The sequence below is a fragment of the Acipenser ruthenus genome, chromosome 22 (genome assembly GCF_902713425.1).
Source record: "Acipenser ruthenus chromosome 22, fAciRut3.2 maternal haplotype, whole genome shotgun sequence".
NCBI lineage: Eukaryota > Metazoa > Chordata > Actinopteri > Acipenseriformes > Acipenseridae > Acipenser > Acipenser ruthenus.
In genome coordinates, this window is record NC_081210.1 from 29,658,079 (window position 1) to 29,674,435 (window position 16,357).

A 16,357-nucleotide genomic window follows, 5' to 3' on the forward strand; every position below is an offset into this window, starting at 1 on the left:
ACAAACAATAGCATCATTGGATTTGCTCAAACCTGCTAAGGTTGCTGTTGAAGCTCTTGATTTACAGCATGCAATCATGTGTGCACATTTTTAAGAAATATAAAAGCATTACAATAAATTGCGATTCAGAGAAAGCTGTATATAAGACCATTTCTATAAAAAAAGACCACCTGTCTCTGATGATGTCCACAGGAATCCTTGTCCCTGCTGAAGCACCTGTTAGACCAACTGTCTGTTTTCCAGTATTTTAAACATGTTGTCTTGAGCGGGGACTGTATGAAATACAGAACTGTGCAGTGCTGGAGTTTGAGATCTGTGCATTGATTGAATATGAGCAGACATACTGAACAGAGACCCTGTATAGAGACTGAACCCCTGCACAAATCTTTAACTTCTAGATCTAAAGAGCCTTTTTGTTTGTTTGTTTTATGATTGGTTTTATTGGTAACCATAAACACGTCATTTGAAACTTATCTCAAAGATTGTTTTGCTCATTTACTGCTGATAGCATCATAATTTTAAAATGATAGCATTTATCACCTTGTTTTTCTTGTAGGTTACAACTTGTTTCACTTTTAGTATGAATTGCTCTCCCCATGTAGACCAACTGACACCCCCTCAAACCTCTACTGACACCACACCTCAAACCTCTACTTCTTCATAGCCCCCTCATCTCATACAAATAGGTCATCCTGCCTCCCAGTCCCTCAACTAAAACCACTAAGCCACACTGTCTCCCAGTAACCTAACTCATAAAATTATACAGTGCCATGTTGCCTCTCGTGTGTTTTACCAACAGGTTTAAACACATCTCCAGATCTCCACAGACACTGAGACAACGCCGTTTGTAAACTTGGAAATGTTCCCGTAGCTGGCAGCTGACATCAGTTTGTTTTGTGCTCAGATATCTGTCTGGTCTTGGTACACTATGACGTGAATGAAAACTGGGGCAGATCAGGCAGGAGGCGGGGCAAAAACAAACGTCATCAGCCTTCTCATTCACAATGAAACCGCACTGCGTGCTGTATAAAAAGCGCAGAACGAGGGAGGCAGGCAGGATACAACGAGCGAGAAGCAAAGAAACGGATTTATCGCCACAGAACAACAAGAAGAACATTTTTTTAAAAGTATTTATTTATTTATTTTAAATTCTTAAAACAACCATACTTTAGACCTGCTTTTTAAAGGTCGAACAAAGAAGAAAGGTTCAAACTACTCGCTTTTCGCGTTTTTTTTTTGTCGTTTAGAAAGTGTACTAGTATGGTCATAATGGAAGTGCCCAGCATCGACTGCAACGCTTTCCGAAGCCTGCTGGAGGGGGACGGTCCGGGCTGCCTGGTGCTGGACTGCCGGTCATTCTTCGCCTTCAATACCGCTCACATCCCGGGCTCCGCTAACGTGCGGTTCAGCACCATCGTGCGGCGGAGAGCCAGAGGGGGGCTCGGGTTGGAGCACATTATTCCCAACGAAGAGACCCGCAGCCGGCTCCTGGCGGGCGAGTACCAGGCGGTGGTGTTCCTGGACGATAGAAGTTTGGATTTTGATCAGGTGAAGAAGGAGAGCACCCTGCTACTGGCTGTCTGTGCCCTGTGCCGGTACCCCTGCGGGACGAGGGTGTTTCTGCTCCGAGGTAAGAGCTGGTGGAAGCCCTCGATATTATTTTAAACAAAGCCTGGCCAGCATGTACTGTGTTCAAACATACGGGATGCCAGGAACATTAAACAGTTTTGTAGATAAGTCCTAAGAGGGCTGTGTTTAGATTACTGTTACAAAATTAACTAACCTCCGAGTGTCGTTTTTATTTATTTATTTATTTCTCTTCTATGTGTTTCAGGTGGATTTGAGATGTTTTCCTCTGAGTTTCCCGAGTTATGTACCAAGCCTTCCCCTCCTCAAGGTCTGTGCCTGCCGCTAAGCGCCAGCTCCCAGCCCGGCAGCGCCGAGTCCGGCTGTACCTCCTGCGGGACACCGCTCTACGATCAGGTGGGTCGGCGATCCTAGAATAAAGAGTGGAGAATACATTTGATCAAGTAAACTGTAAAGACAAACTCATAATGAAATGACCTCATGGGGCTTTTTCTCTCGCACTCCCTTCCTCTTTTTTTTTGTTTTGCTTTTTGTCATGGTTCCGTTGTGAGTTCATTTTACAAGAATCAAGTCCATTGTTTTGTTTTTTATGTTCCGGTTCCAAACAGCTTTGGTATTACAATCAACTAAAAACAACACCTTTCGGTGACACTGAACAAAATAAAACAGGTCGACACAGTTACAGCAAACAGCCACCAGCTTCAGTAGCTCATACACTCCACTGGCATTGGGTTTGCTGTGTAGCATTTTCAATTCTGACTAGACTGTCCTATGTGTGTTATTTGTATTTTATTTAACCAGGAAAGTCCCATTGAGATTAAAATCTCTTTTTCCAGGGAGACCTGGTCGATTCATTTAAAAGTATCAATACACTACTTCCAATTCAGACCGAATCTTTATTCTTTGTGTTTATTGTTCCACAGGGTGGCCCGGTGGAAATCCTTCCCTTCCTTTATCTGGGCAGTGCCTACCACGCCTCCAGAAAGGACATGCTGGACGCTCTGGGGATCACCTCCCTCATCAACGTCTCCGCCAACTGCCCCAACCACTTCGAAAGCCATTACCAGTACAAGAGCATCCCAGTGGAGGACAACCACAAGGCAGACATCAGCTCCTGGTTCAACGAAGCCATCGAGTTTATCGGTGAGCACTGTCACTTTCCACTGTCCCTCTCGCTTCCTCAAAACAGGCCCTCGGAGACTTCTGCTTTTTTCTGTTTTGAATTGACATGAACTTTAAAATGTTTTTTTTTTTTTTAAATCTAGTCTGATGCAGCCTACCAAAGCGTGGCCTGTTTATTTTTTAAATATGTGCGAGAAAGGGAAAGGCCAAAAATAAAAGCACTGACAGCATTCTGCTCTTCACACACAGTTTGGTTTCCACCTTTAAAAAAAAAAAAATCAAACTGGCCTTCATTTTATGTCTACAACAGTATCTATTGCATTCACTGTCAATGGCCGCTTTTTAAATAGTATATGTCCCTAACTTAAATGTTGCAATTGCAAAGCCCTTCTCTTTCTCTTTCAAACTGTCGTCCCCTGGGGTGCTTTATTTGAACAAAAAAAAATCTTTCCCTCCAAATCTGCCAGCCTGCCTCCCGAGTGATCGTGTAGGCTGGTGTCACCCCCCCCCCCCCCCCCCTTTCCAGAATCAGGGGCAAGCCATCTTGTGTTAACCACAGGGCCTTGACCCCGGCTGCCTCTGAGCAGTGTGGCTGGGCGGCTGTGCTGGTGTTTGAAAGCTCAGGGGCCCCATTGTTAGTGTGGAACAAAAGGCCCTTTCTCTAACCCTCTGCTGGCCTTCCTCGCAGATGGAGCCTCTCAGCAGGAGGCAGGTCGTCTCTTTTGTGAGGTCTCCTGGGCTCGTGATGGGCAGGCTTTGTTCAAGCTGTCCTCAAGGGAATGCGCCCCATCATTTGTTTTCACTATTTAACTCCTCTTCCTGTTTCTTAATCAGGCATTGTTGACCTTTTCTTTTAAAGAGTTCTCATGTACCAATCTGAAACGAACACATATGGCACTATTTTCTTTGCTAAAACAATATGTACTGATAAATGTTTGACTGGCCAAACAATGTATGTATCTTGAAACTAAGACTAATCTTGGATGTGCCTCTGTGATTTGCAGTGTTCCCAATGTCACCCCCCATTGTGGTCCTGTACTAAGCCAGTATTCTCCTTCTCTTTCTCCCTCAGACTCTGTGAAGAACCAAGGAGGTCGTGTCTTTGTGCACTGCCAGGCTGGCATCTCCCGCTCTGCTACCATCTGCCTAGCGTACCTCATGAGGACCAGGCGGGTGAAGCTGGACGAGGCCTTTGAGTTCGTCAAGCAGCGACGCAGCATCATCTCCCCCAACTTCAGCTTCATGGGCCAGCTGCTGCAGTTCGAGTCCCAGATCCTGGCGCCCTCCTCCTGCTCTGCCGAGGTGAGCAGTCCTGCCAGGGGGAAGACGGGCACGGTGTTCAACTTCCCAGTCCACCGAGCCGCCAGCCCGCTCTCCTTCCTGCACAGCCCCATCGCCACCTCCCCCAGCTGCTGAGCCAGACTGATGGCTTACTGTACTTATAAAGACTTCTAACTGGGCGATGTGATCGCGTGGCTCCGGAAGAGAGTCCAGTGTTGGATCTAGCAGACCCTCTCCTGTGAGTCTGTAGTTTGAGAACCCCGCCCACCCCCCGCCTCCAGTGGATCGCCCATCTAGGGAGACGGGTTTGAATACGGTTGGAGCGAAAGACCAAAAGTGGTTCCGCTAAGACAAATGCAGAAAGGGACAGGGGGTTGAGAGCCAAGAGTTGTAGATTCCTAAGCCTAAGCTCTGGGTTAAGAAGGCTCTCTGAATTCACACACCCCCTGTCCTCTGTTCTGTATCGTAAAGCACTAAAACTGTTTCGAAGGACAGGAAAAAAAGACTGACACCCCATCCTCCCCAACTTCCTACCAAAGAAGTGCAATAACCTGAAATGACAGTATTGTGTCTATCCACCCTATAGAGAGAAACAATCGGGCATTCTGGAAAGGCGCCTAAGAGAGCTGATGTACTGATGTAAGCGACCCCAAGGAACTTTTGTCTTTTAGAAGAAGCCACCTGTGAATCCAGATCTCGGATCAATCCCAGTATCTGAATATTATTATTATTATTATTATTATTATTATTTGTTTATTTAGCAGACGCCTTTATCCAAGGCGACTTACAAAGACTAGGGTGTGTGAACTATGCATCAGCTGCAGAGTCACTTACAATTACGTCTCACCTGAATGATAATCGCTGCTCTTTTGTTAACAAGCACAAGCAGTCCCCTTGGCCTAGATCGTAGTCTCAGAATCTTTGTGTTTTTATTGAATTTGTTTGTTATCCGGTAGCTTTCTTGTCGCAAACCAGGTTTTAACCCATTAATTGTAATTCCAAGTGACCTGTATGTAGGCAGATCTGGGTTCAAATGTAATACATACTGCTGTCCTTTTCCAAGTGGTCATCCCACATTTCCGATGTGCTTTGTATTATTATTCAAAGGGACGGTGTCTGCTTGTGAATCGTTCACTTCTAACGGTTCACATGACTGTAACCTGCAGCTCCTGCTCTTACCCTGACCTGAAGAATGTATTTTAAATCTCTCGCCACACACCTCTCTGTGAATGCTCTGATCACGGGGCCAGCAAGCCCTGCTGAGACCGTCCCATTTAAATGAAATAAAATGTAATACAGCGAGTTGCCTTCAAAGCAACTCTCACCTTTCCAATATTTGTGTCTGCAGGAAAAATGAAAATACCTCAGTTACCCGGTACTGTGTTACAGCTCTCTGAACGACCCCCCCAAAAGCACTACAACGGGGGGGATTCTGAACGGGCTGCTGATGTGATTATTTATTTATGAACCAAAGTAATATATATATATATATATATACACGTGTGTGTTTATTTTGTATACATGTTGTTTTGCTATGTTAAATTGATACCTTTTTTTATGAAAACGAGAAATAAATAGTGTTTTAAAAACATGTGTGTGAATATCTTACTAACTTAGTAGTGTTGTTCTGTCCCTTAAACAAACGCGGGTGAATTATAATTTCCCTTTATAGAACACATCACTGGATCGTTGCTCCATCTCCATAGTGAAAAACACAAAACTCTTGAAAGAGTCTGCTGAGCTCCCTTATAAAATGTTGCAATTGTCCAATGCTTTTCCCATGGTTATGCCATGTTACTTTTTATAAGGGCTGTATTGATCTTTTTAAACAAAGGGCCATGGGAGACCTAATTAGAAATCTGGCTCAGGTCACAGGTGCAATGAGGCCCATGGTCTGAAGTTAGCTCTCATTGGTCAGGAATCCTCAACGCATCACAAAGCACCCCAGGATTGGGCCTGAAAAGGGGCAAAGCAACTTGTACTACTAACTACACTACCAGATATTACATGACAAGTGGAGTCTATTTGTCATTAACTTCCGTTGGGATTCTGAATTCCATTAATAACCTGCGATGAAACGGTATGTCATAAAGATGATTTTCTGTCCTGGTTCTCCATGTGGTAGGTGTGTAAGGGTAAAATGAATGATGATTAGGCCTCAGTCCTGTTAGCATGGGGATTACAAACCGGATAGCCTGCTTCTCTTGCAGTCACGAGTATGCAGCTGGTATGTAATTACTTATATACAGATCCACCAATCACAAACGCCATCGCAGTCACCATCAGCCCTTATTGGATAGGCTGTAGATAAGTGTGTGAGCCCCTGAAGGGCTTATGAACAGAGACAAGGATGTGTGAATAGCGCTTTGTATTTATTCAGTCATCTCCATCCATAACTCTGAACAGCCAATCATCAGTGAGAAAGATGAATGAACAGAGCTGTGAGGGAATCCCAGGGGACAGTGGCACACAATGGCTGACTTCATTCTCTGGCCCGTTTGTAAACAGACGAGCGATATCTATATACAAGGGCTGAAAGCAGCGGTTATTCCCAGCGTGAACAAGTCATACCGACACGGGCTTTCCACAAAACTGAAATGATTAGCTTTCAAAGCCCCTTTCAAATCACGCCGCCTGAATTCATGCAAATTATACACACACGCACACGCACACACACACACACACACACAACACCCCCCCCCCCCCCCCCCCACACACATCATGAATTTGGCATTGGTGAAAATACAAATATTGAAAACATCCAGAAATTTGAGTCTTTTCTGTTTTGTTTTGTTTTACAGAAAGAAACATGCAAATGCTTCTTTGACAGCTTCTTCAAACACTTTGACGTGAGTGACTTCCATTTTCAATTCTATTTAAATCCCTATAGAAAGCTGGTATTTCTGAAACAAAGGAGCTCTCCCACAAACGGAAAACTGTGTGGCTGGCTTCAAACAGCACGGTTAGGAGACAGGCAACTATTAATGTTTCATTGACTTTACAGCGCAGTGGTCAGGGCTGAATGAATCATTAAACCGTATGTACATTTAAGCTGGGTCAAACTACGTGTGGGTCACTTTCAGAAAAAAAGAGATTAGCAAATTACTTTATTGTTTTTATACTTTACCTAGCTTTTACTGAGCTTTATTACACTTTGCTATGTTTTTACTATGGGAAACTTTTATAAGGGTAACACAGTACGGTATACAATGCTTACAACTTGAAAAGGCCTTACGCAAGACTTCAACAGGGGATTAAAGCCTATTGAGTAAGTACAGTGTGTATATATATATATATATATATATATATATATATATATATATATATATATATATATATATATATATATATAGATAGATAGATAGATAGATATAGATATGGGGAGGGGGTTCTTTTGTGTCATGCATTACATCAGCTTGTTTTTGTAAGCACTTGTTTCTGTCACTGGCTCTCTGTTTGAAGTAGGCAGGAAATAACAAGGTACCTACAGCATGCACAACATAAAGAAAAGGCAGTTTAGCAGAAAAGGAAATACCAGTGCAGAAAAGGAAGGCTGGTGAAGCAGAGCAAAGAGGGGAAGTGCCTGTGGTTGAAAGAATGAATTACTGTACAAGGCTTCAGAAAAAGGGGGGTTTGCAACGTTCACCCTTTGTTTTAGGAGATTCCTAGAAAATTCATTTTCTGCTGGTTGGATATGTCTGACTACAGCTAGGTATTTCGGTATAACCCTCTTGTTCTGTTCCATGATCATTCATATTGTATTTTATTAAGCATTGTAAAGTTGGGGGTGTGTCAGTTATATAATACATTTTTTAAAAAAATCCAAAGTACAACAGAGAGCATTCCGTACATCCATTGAAAGCCATTTTACACTGACTCCAGTGGAACGTCTCGCTGTTACACAAGCTTCATGAATAGAGACCGTTATACGAGTTCCTATTGCCAGCCTGCCTCATACCTGCTGGAGCATTGCCTAGCCCAGAGACGTGCTCTCCTCCTTACACACTATCATTGCACTGAAGACTTGAAGAGATAGAGACAGCCTTGCCGTGTCTGAAATGCTTCCTCTCCAAAGTTAAGCTGCACCTGTTGCACAAACTAGAAGATAAAGATAGACCCCGAGTCACATGATACCAAGGTTCTTATATTGGAAACGCGCTGATGAGGGCGTGAAAAACAGATGACATGGCAATGGGCTATGAATGGAACTGTCAGTGTGCTATAGAGAAGATGTAAAAGTCATGCTTCGATTGTTACAAAATACGTTCCCAGTTATGGAAACCACCAACACAGCCATGGTAAAACAATAAAGAATACAATACAGTACAATACAATACAGTACAATACAATACAATACAATACAATGCAATGCAATGCAATGCAATGCAATGCAATGCAATACAATACAATACAATACAATACAGTACAGTACAGTACAATGCAATGCAATGCAATGCAATGCAATACAATACAATACAATACAATACAATACACTACACTACAATGCAATGCAATGCAATGCAATGCAATGCAATACAATACAATACAATACAATACAATACAATACAGTACAGTACAATGCAATGCAATGCAATGCAATGCAATGCAATACAATGCAATCCAGTTTGCTTTCATATAGCTCTCTTCACGCAGAACATCCCAGGACGCTTTACAGTAAAATCTTTATGAAATAAAAAATAAAAAAGCCATTGGCCAATCCATCCAACGCATGTTTTTAAATGTGATTGAAAAGAACAGAAGCGAATAATCCCAGACACAGACTCCTATAGCTCACCGGGAGCTGGAGACCTCTGTTCACACCCTGTGTCCTTCATTATAGGTAATCTCATGCTATCAATCTAATTGCTCACTTCGATGTGCTAACTTCAATTGCTGCTAGTGTCACAGTCCTGTATTATATGTAATACGGTGGTGTAAGTGCTTGTTCTTGGTTGCTAAGATTCATGGTGAGTTTATTGAAAAATTAAAAAAAGATGACAGATGGGTTTGCAATTGATATGGAATGGTGTAGATGTGTAGATGTGCAGATGTGCAGATGTGCAGATGCGCAGGTGCGCAGATGTGTAGATGCGTAGATGTGTAGATGTGTAGATGTGTATCTGCTGCAGCAGGCATTAAGGGGTAATTATCTTGTAAATGACAATGAACGCGCCCCGGAGAGTGGAGACAACAGGGACAGCTGCCAGCCGCGTGAGAAAAGCACGACCACTGAAGAGGCTTTCACCCGGCATTCAAATGCAAAAGATCCTACGAGTGTTTCACATCTATTCTCCTCATTATCCCTTGTGAAAAGGCTGCAACAGAGAAGGCCTTGAATGGACAGAAAGCATGTTTGTGATGGAGATTAGCACAGCATCGGTCTCCCTAATTCTCTCACACTGACCAGAATACAGAAGACCACCAATAAACTGGCCATCCAGAGAGAGTTACAGAACAGCCCAATCAGAAGATCCTGCCGCGCGCATGCATTGTGAAATACATTGAATTGAAGTAAGCTCATGCGTTACTGAATCAGCTATGTTTGTTTTAAGGTTGCTGACATCCAAAGGCAGTTTACTCAGCTTTCGTAGCAGCACACAACTTAAACAACTGATAAAACTTAAAGTTTGTTTTTTTGGTGCCATGCAAAGTTCATCAGTTATCAACCAACACAATATTGACATTAGGTTGCACATTTTTTTCTTTTCTTAGTAAACAGATGGGGTCGAAAAGAATTTCACCTTGTCACAAAACTCAAAATCATGTGTCATTATCCTGTGATAGATAAACCTACAGCCAGCTTATATTTTACTCTCTCGGGGAAAAAAGGAAAATTCAAGTTCAGAGATATGGTTACCACAACAGGCGTGTAAAGCCCTGGTTACCAGCTGCTAGGTGACATAATCTTGATGTTCTTGTGAAAACCCCCTGTTGCCGTAGCGATGCAACGCTTGCTTCCCTCCAGGCTTTGTGGTAGCAGCCTGAAGGCTTCCTGCTGCAGTTTCAATGTTTCTTCAAGCGGGAAGTTTAGAGAGACTGGCTCCAGGCGCGGTTTCCAGCCAAAACTAACCAACCTGCCTTCCTCCTGGAACACAATGCTACACAGCTTTATCTGTCCCTTTCCCAGTCAAAGAGGAAGCCAATCGAGGGAGCCCAACAAACACAGGCACGCACACTGTGTGAGGATAACATCCCTATGCACTCTGTGTGAGGATAACATCCCTATGCACTCTGTGTGAGGATAACATCCCTATGCACTCTGTGTGAGGATAACATCCCTATGCACACTCTGTGTGAGGATAACATCCCTATGCACTCTGTGTGAGGATAACATCCAGCTACAGGGCTGGAAACTTTCAAAAGAAGCACAGCTTCCTCACCGTCAAAAAAGAGACACTGCACCATTTATATCCTACTGTGCAAGGTTACAGCCCAGAATCACAAAAGGTCAAGAGTGGCAAAAGTCACTGTTCCAATTCCAGACAGCGCATACCTATTACAAGCACATGGTTTTCATTTAGCATTTTCAGTAAAATGTATTTTTGTTTATGAATTGCTTATTAAATACTATTAGTTATTTCTCTGCGATGTCCATTAAAACAGATTCAGGATCGTATACAAACTGTCCTGTAAAGAAATAACCAGGTGCAGCGACAGTACAGCTTTAGCAGCTAAAGTACGATTTTAACCAGAGCAGCACTCAGGCTGTAGAACTGGCTAGTCGGTTTGACTGTGATGACAAAATCATGGCATAAAAATGTTACTGTGGAGCTGTATAAAAGATTTGTACTCTTCTGCTTTGGTAGAAGCACTCAATACTTCATATACTAACCCTGATAAAAGTGTCCCATAGTAAAAGCATAGCAAAAGAGTAATAAAGCATAGATAAGCATTGTAAACATGGCAAACCCCAGTAAGCTATGGTAAATGCACAGTATAACCACAGGAAAAGCATGGTTAAACTGCAAAACATTACAGTGCAAAAATACAGTGGAAACTGTTATTAGATAGAGCCACAGGCTCACACAAGCACACTCCTTTTCTCTTTGTTACAATCAAGTTCTTTGCCCTTGTTTCAATAGAAGGCCCATCAGTATCTGCAGTGTGCCCAGGGATTGATACCGGTCTGTGGGCTGCACTGAGACAGTGTGAAAACACTGGCAGTGGAAAGTTTCCCTATCAGGCCTATTTCCACACCTCGCAGGCACTGAGTATCTCTAATTACCCTTCTCATTCCTCCTCCCCATGCATGTCCACCACGTCAGCCCTACACTCAGGCTTTCAGCAGCTTATCCTGCTCTAATGCCAGCCTAATCGGGAGCAACCTGATAGGGAGGGGTTCTGTGCTCAGACGCCGAGGTCATCACTCCCCAGAGCTCTCACTGGTTCAGAGCCAAAACCAGAGCAGCCGCTACCTCTGACCAGACTAGCCGTGCGTCAGTCACCTCGAGTCACCTCGAGTTTACGATATTGTGTAGCTAGTAGAGAGGAGATGGTCAATCCAGGTTACTGGAGGGCAGGAGGGACAGTTCAGAAGTACTTTGACCCACAGCATGTTGTAATAGGAGTCAATAGGTTGTGTGCAGTGTCTTCGTGTGCAGTTTGAGCAAGGGAACTGCAGCTCAGAGCAGCTCTGAAGCCAGGCAAGCTTCAACACTGATACAAGTTTTTATTAACTCTCTTTGACCTGTTTGGAATTCGGAAATATATATATATATATATATATATATATATATATATAGAGAGAGAGAGAGAGAGAGAGAGAGAGAGAGAGAGAGAGAGAGAGAGAGAGAGAGAGATGTACAGAAGACTTCATGTTCCACACAGTCTGCAGTATGCTGTACATTTGGCAGTGTGGCTCTGGGGGTGTCACTCTTTGCAGGCTGTCACGCTGTTGTATGTGGGGTTGCTGTGGCCCCCTTAGTGTTTGTATAATTTGCAAGTTAATCTCATCAGTAGGAGATCCCTAAATGCGTCATCCATAACCCTCCAAGGTAACACTCTAAGAGTCTCAGTCGGCAAGACGAACGTGCAGCTGATGCCTCCGTCAGTGTAATGAGAGCCCCAATGCCATGCACTTTGTTCTTCTTCTAAGTCAATTGGATTTCATGCCTGAGACTGGTGCTCTAACCTGCATTAGAGCGCTCACTTAACCGCCTGCTCCCTCCTCTTCTAGACGGGTCTCCACTAGGCTCTGTGCTGGGTGCTGTTGTAGAAGCATACAAACTATGACAGAAGCACACGTCCCCATTATACTGAACAGTTCTTGAGTTGAAAATGAGATCATCGATCTCAAGGGTTCCTCCAGGTTGAAAGAATTCAAATCAGCGCACCTTTGAATCTCAATCCATGTGTCTCCTCTGTTGAAGTGCCAGTATGTTTGAGTGCTGCTTTACTGTTATACTCAGTGTATGATGCATAGCAGTCAGAGGACAGGCAGTGTGCTTTACATTGAACTGCAGCTCGGATGGTAAGATACTAAAGAAACTTAGTCAATTCAACGACATGTTTTCACTTAAACACCTTCAATGAAGAGAGACTTTCAGGCGAAATGTTTGCCGTTGAATTGAAGTTTCCCTCTGTGTTTTTTAGTTCTGAATGAAATTGTAAGATATCGTATTGGACTGTTTTAAATGTGATAATGTAACAAAAATGTAGTGGTAATTAGAAAAAAATGCTGTCAGTTCACATACACACATTATAAAGATGTTTATACAGCTCTGCTGCGCTACCCCACAAAGTAACCATAGCAACATCATGTAATGTATGTGGGCAGAACAAACAGAGGAACCACGTGACAGACAGGCATGAACTGTATGGATGTTTGTGCCTGCTTGCTGGTGAGGGTGCATGCAATGAGCTTTCTTTCTTTCTTTCTTTCTTTCTGTCTCTCTCTCTTTCTTTCTTTCTTTCCAATTCTCCACTCCAAGCCCTTGAGATGAATAACCTGTCTCCTGCTCAAGTGTGTTTGGTTGGCTGCAGAAACCCAGCCCTGACGTGCACACAGGCAATTATAAATGAACCAAAAGCTCTTGTTGTAAAGATTAATCAAACGCAGCAGACACTTCTCCAAATTCCTCTGAGGAAACAGATGCCATCCAGATAAACCCAGGCTGTTTCAGATAAAAACATATTCGATAGAATTCTATAGAAATCACATCACGTTATCAGGAGCATTTTAATACATTTTATTCATAGTCAAAAAGCATTTTCCCAGTCCTAGTTTTTTAATTTATTTTTTGCTAAAAAGTTTGATGTTCCAAAGCTTCAAATATATAAACCAGGAGGTTCATTTCATGGCACCTACAGGCACCTGACTGTTTCTTGCTAGTATTTTATGTTTGTTTGCTTTTTCCCCCAAAGAATAAACTGCTACAAAACCAGGAGGGTGTTTGACTGACACAGCAAATGATTATGAGCATGGATTTATTAAAAGCAAGTACAAAGCATAGCTGTTCTCAGTGTTTCGTGGAACCCTATTATTAAGAAAGACCCAGACACATTTTTAAATCGATACCTTCACAATTTGCGTTGGTCGCAGACCATCATAGAAACAAAAACATCCATCCATCAAGACATATAAACCAGCATGTGTGCTGAGAGCTGAAGCATGCAGTTAGCACCGGGTTAAATGCTTTGTGAATATGACCCACTGAATGTACTGTGAACTGAAATCGGATCATCTGATCACCCTACCTCATTTACAGGTTTGTGCTGTAAAGTGCTTACCAGCTGGCTGAGCCTGAACCCAAAGGCATGTGCAGTAAACACAATCAAGAAATGTTAGGGCTTAACCCGGATTAAAACCAAAGTGACTTTGTAAACTAACTAAAGATTTACAAGTTATGCATTCAATTAACTCAACTGAACTTCAGCCAGCTTGCTGTGGACTCACACCAATGTACAAGATTCTGTGCTGGTCGAACACGCCACTGCGAAAGGGCTGGGAAACGTGATGATGTCACAATGGAGAGGTTAACCAAGTGCAGGTCCAGTAGGAGGGGCTTCCCGGGTCCTGGAGGCTCCCCAGCACGGATCTCTATCTGATTATTACTACACGCTACAAGAATTCAGGCTCTTCATTGTTTGAGAGATCCATCTGTGCAGCGTTAAGGAAATGTGTCTGGCTTGGCCAGGAATCTCAAACAAGACCTTGATTGATTTGACCCTGAAGTGGCCGCGCTCAAACCAGACACACCTGAGCATGCAAGCCTAGAACATACAGCAGCACACACCTGCTGCCCAACACCCACATTCTGTACACACACATACACACGTCTGTACATGTCTGCTTGAGCGTGACTGACTAGGACCCCCGTTTTTAATGTCAGTGAGTAAGTGTTAAGGAGTTTGAAAGTTTTGAAAGCACAAGGGCCAATGGAGCACCGACTTGACTTTGTTTATATTACATATTTATTGGCCTGACTTTTTTTGGGGGGTCATTTCTGTAGATGTCACATTTTAATGCAAATGATCTCTTTATTCTAAATTGAGAAATGTTTTTTGGTCAATTAGGATATATTATAAAGAAACCAACAAAAGGGACATTGGATCAAAGTACACGCTGTATTATACACCGGCATGGCCTTTGATACAAATCTTACAAATAAAAGGACTAATCAAGCCGCTGCTTTGACAGGCATCGTGATGTGCCAGGGCCAGTCATGAAAATGCAATGAGGTGTATTTGCATTGCGTTGGAGGGGCAGCACTCCACTTCTTTCCTAGCACATCCTTCCTTTATTTGGTATGGAAAATGGAATTTGCCTTGGGCGAAGAACAGCAGGGATTAAGTGTGATGCAAATTGCTTCCAGACATTGCACATAAAAGCTCGTCTGTGCTGCTGAATATAGCTGCTCCCTCAAAATATTTATCAAAGTTTATATAAAGTTCTGGGAGATTTCCCAGGACCTGTCCACTCCTGTAGTTTCTATGTGCATAAAACAAAAGAGTGAAATGTTATTTCAGGGAGTAGAAAAGTGACTACAGATGAGCTGCATCATCCACAGGGTCTATATAAGCTGTGCGAGAGGAGTGTGCGACTATTCAGAAACATTCACAGCATGTTGAAAAGCATATTAGCATTTTTAAAACACCAATATTAACAGAAGAACAGCAATAGCTAATAGCATGCATAGCCCTCGTAAGACTTCAGATAAACACAAATGTGAACCAGGAAATTCAATACAGGACAGTGAACTCATTACTGGGGATCAGACAGCCAGCAAATTTAATTTAAGAAACTTTGGATCTAAGAGAAAGCCGATTCACGAGTACAGATAGAGGACCTGAGAGGCAGTGCTTTTAATAGAGCTCTGGGGTTTGGGGATTTATAAATAAACCGTGAATCTGAGGCCCCAGCCGTTTGGATGTGCCTCGGGCTGAGAGCAGCATGTTTCTAATTCCTCACTGGGAACAAACTCCAGCTCCTCTGACGCAGGAAGAAGCCAACGTTACTCATGCAAGAGCCTGGTAACCTAGCAGGGCCACGACCACCGGGGAACAAGGACCCAAATGAGAGGAGTCTGAGAGCCGGGACAGAAACAGGGCAGACGGGACACAATCTAGTACACTTCATTATTTGTGACTTACTCAGAGTTCCCTAAAGGTAAAAAAAAAGAAAACATAATATTGTCAAAGTAATAAAGCCTTTAGCATATTACCTAGCATATTGTTCCTCTGCACCCCCTATCTCACGAACCACAAGCTCAAACCTACACTTCACACTGAATAGGCTACAAGTCAGGGATGGAAATAAGACTCCCATTTCATAGCAGTTTGATCCATTCCTGGTTTCACTAGGAGTTTAGTAAGACACACCTGAGCTTATTACCTATACACTGTGGCTTATCAAGCTCATAGTAAAACCTGGAATGGATTAAACTGCTATGCAATAGGAGTCTTATTTCCACCCCTGCTATCTATCTATATATGTAGCTATCTACAAAACACTGCTCATGCATCTCAGATGAACTCTGATACAATGCCTTCAGCAAGCCTTTTACCTTGTGTCTTTATATTAGTAAGGATTAGCGATGCCAATGCCAATAACTACCAATCAGAATGCACCTGAACACCATCTAACTACAGTACTGAGAAATGTGTGTCAAATGATCAGAGTCCTATAGTGGCTGTGTGGTTAGCCCCTCCTCAATGACCAGAATCCCACACGTCTCTGCACCCTCTGCTTCTGTTCAACAGTCTCAACAATCCTGGGACGTGCTGAGAAGCAATCTGAGCTCACTCACGCTGTGATGTTTCTTAGTCTGATGCCAATGGCATGATCCACATTTCAATCACTATACAGCAACGGCAGAGCCTTGTGCGGAAACCACTAAGTGCAGGCAGGAGAAGTACGAGCTCGCCC

The 16,357-nt window shown here is 43.0% G+C and overlaps 1 protein-coding gene across 1 annotated transcript; it reads left to right on the forward strand.

Moving 5' to 3' along the window:
- The first annotated feature begins 806 nt into the window (after positions 1-806).
- LOC117412756 (dual specificity protein phosphatase 1-like) lies at positions 807-5,579 on the forward strand. Its single transcript, XM_034021318.3, has 4 exons — positions 807-1,630; positions 1,835-1,983; positions 2,511-2,730; positions 3,782-5,579. Exons 1-4 carry the CDS (start codon positions 1,261-1,263, stop codon positions 4,123-4,125), a joined length of 1,083 nt encoding a protein of 360 aa, XP_033877209.2. The 5' UTR covers positions 807-1,260; the 3' UTR covers positions 4,126-5,579.
- Positions 5,580-16,357: the final 10,778 nt, after the last annotated feature.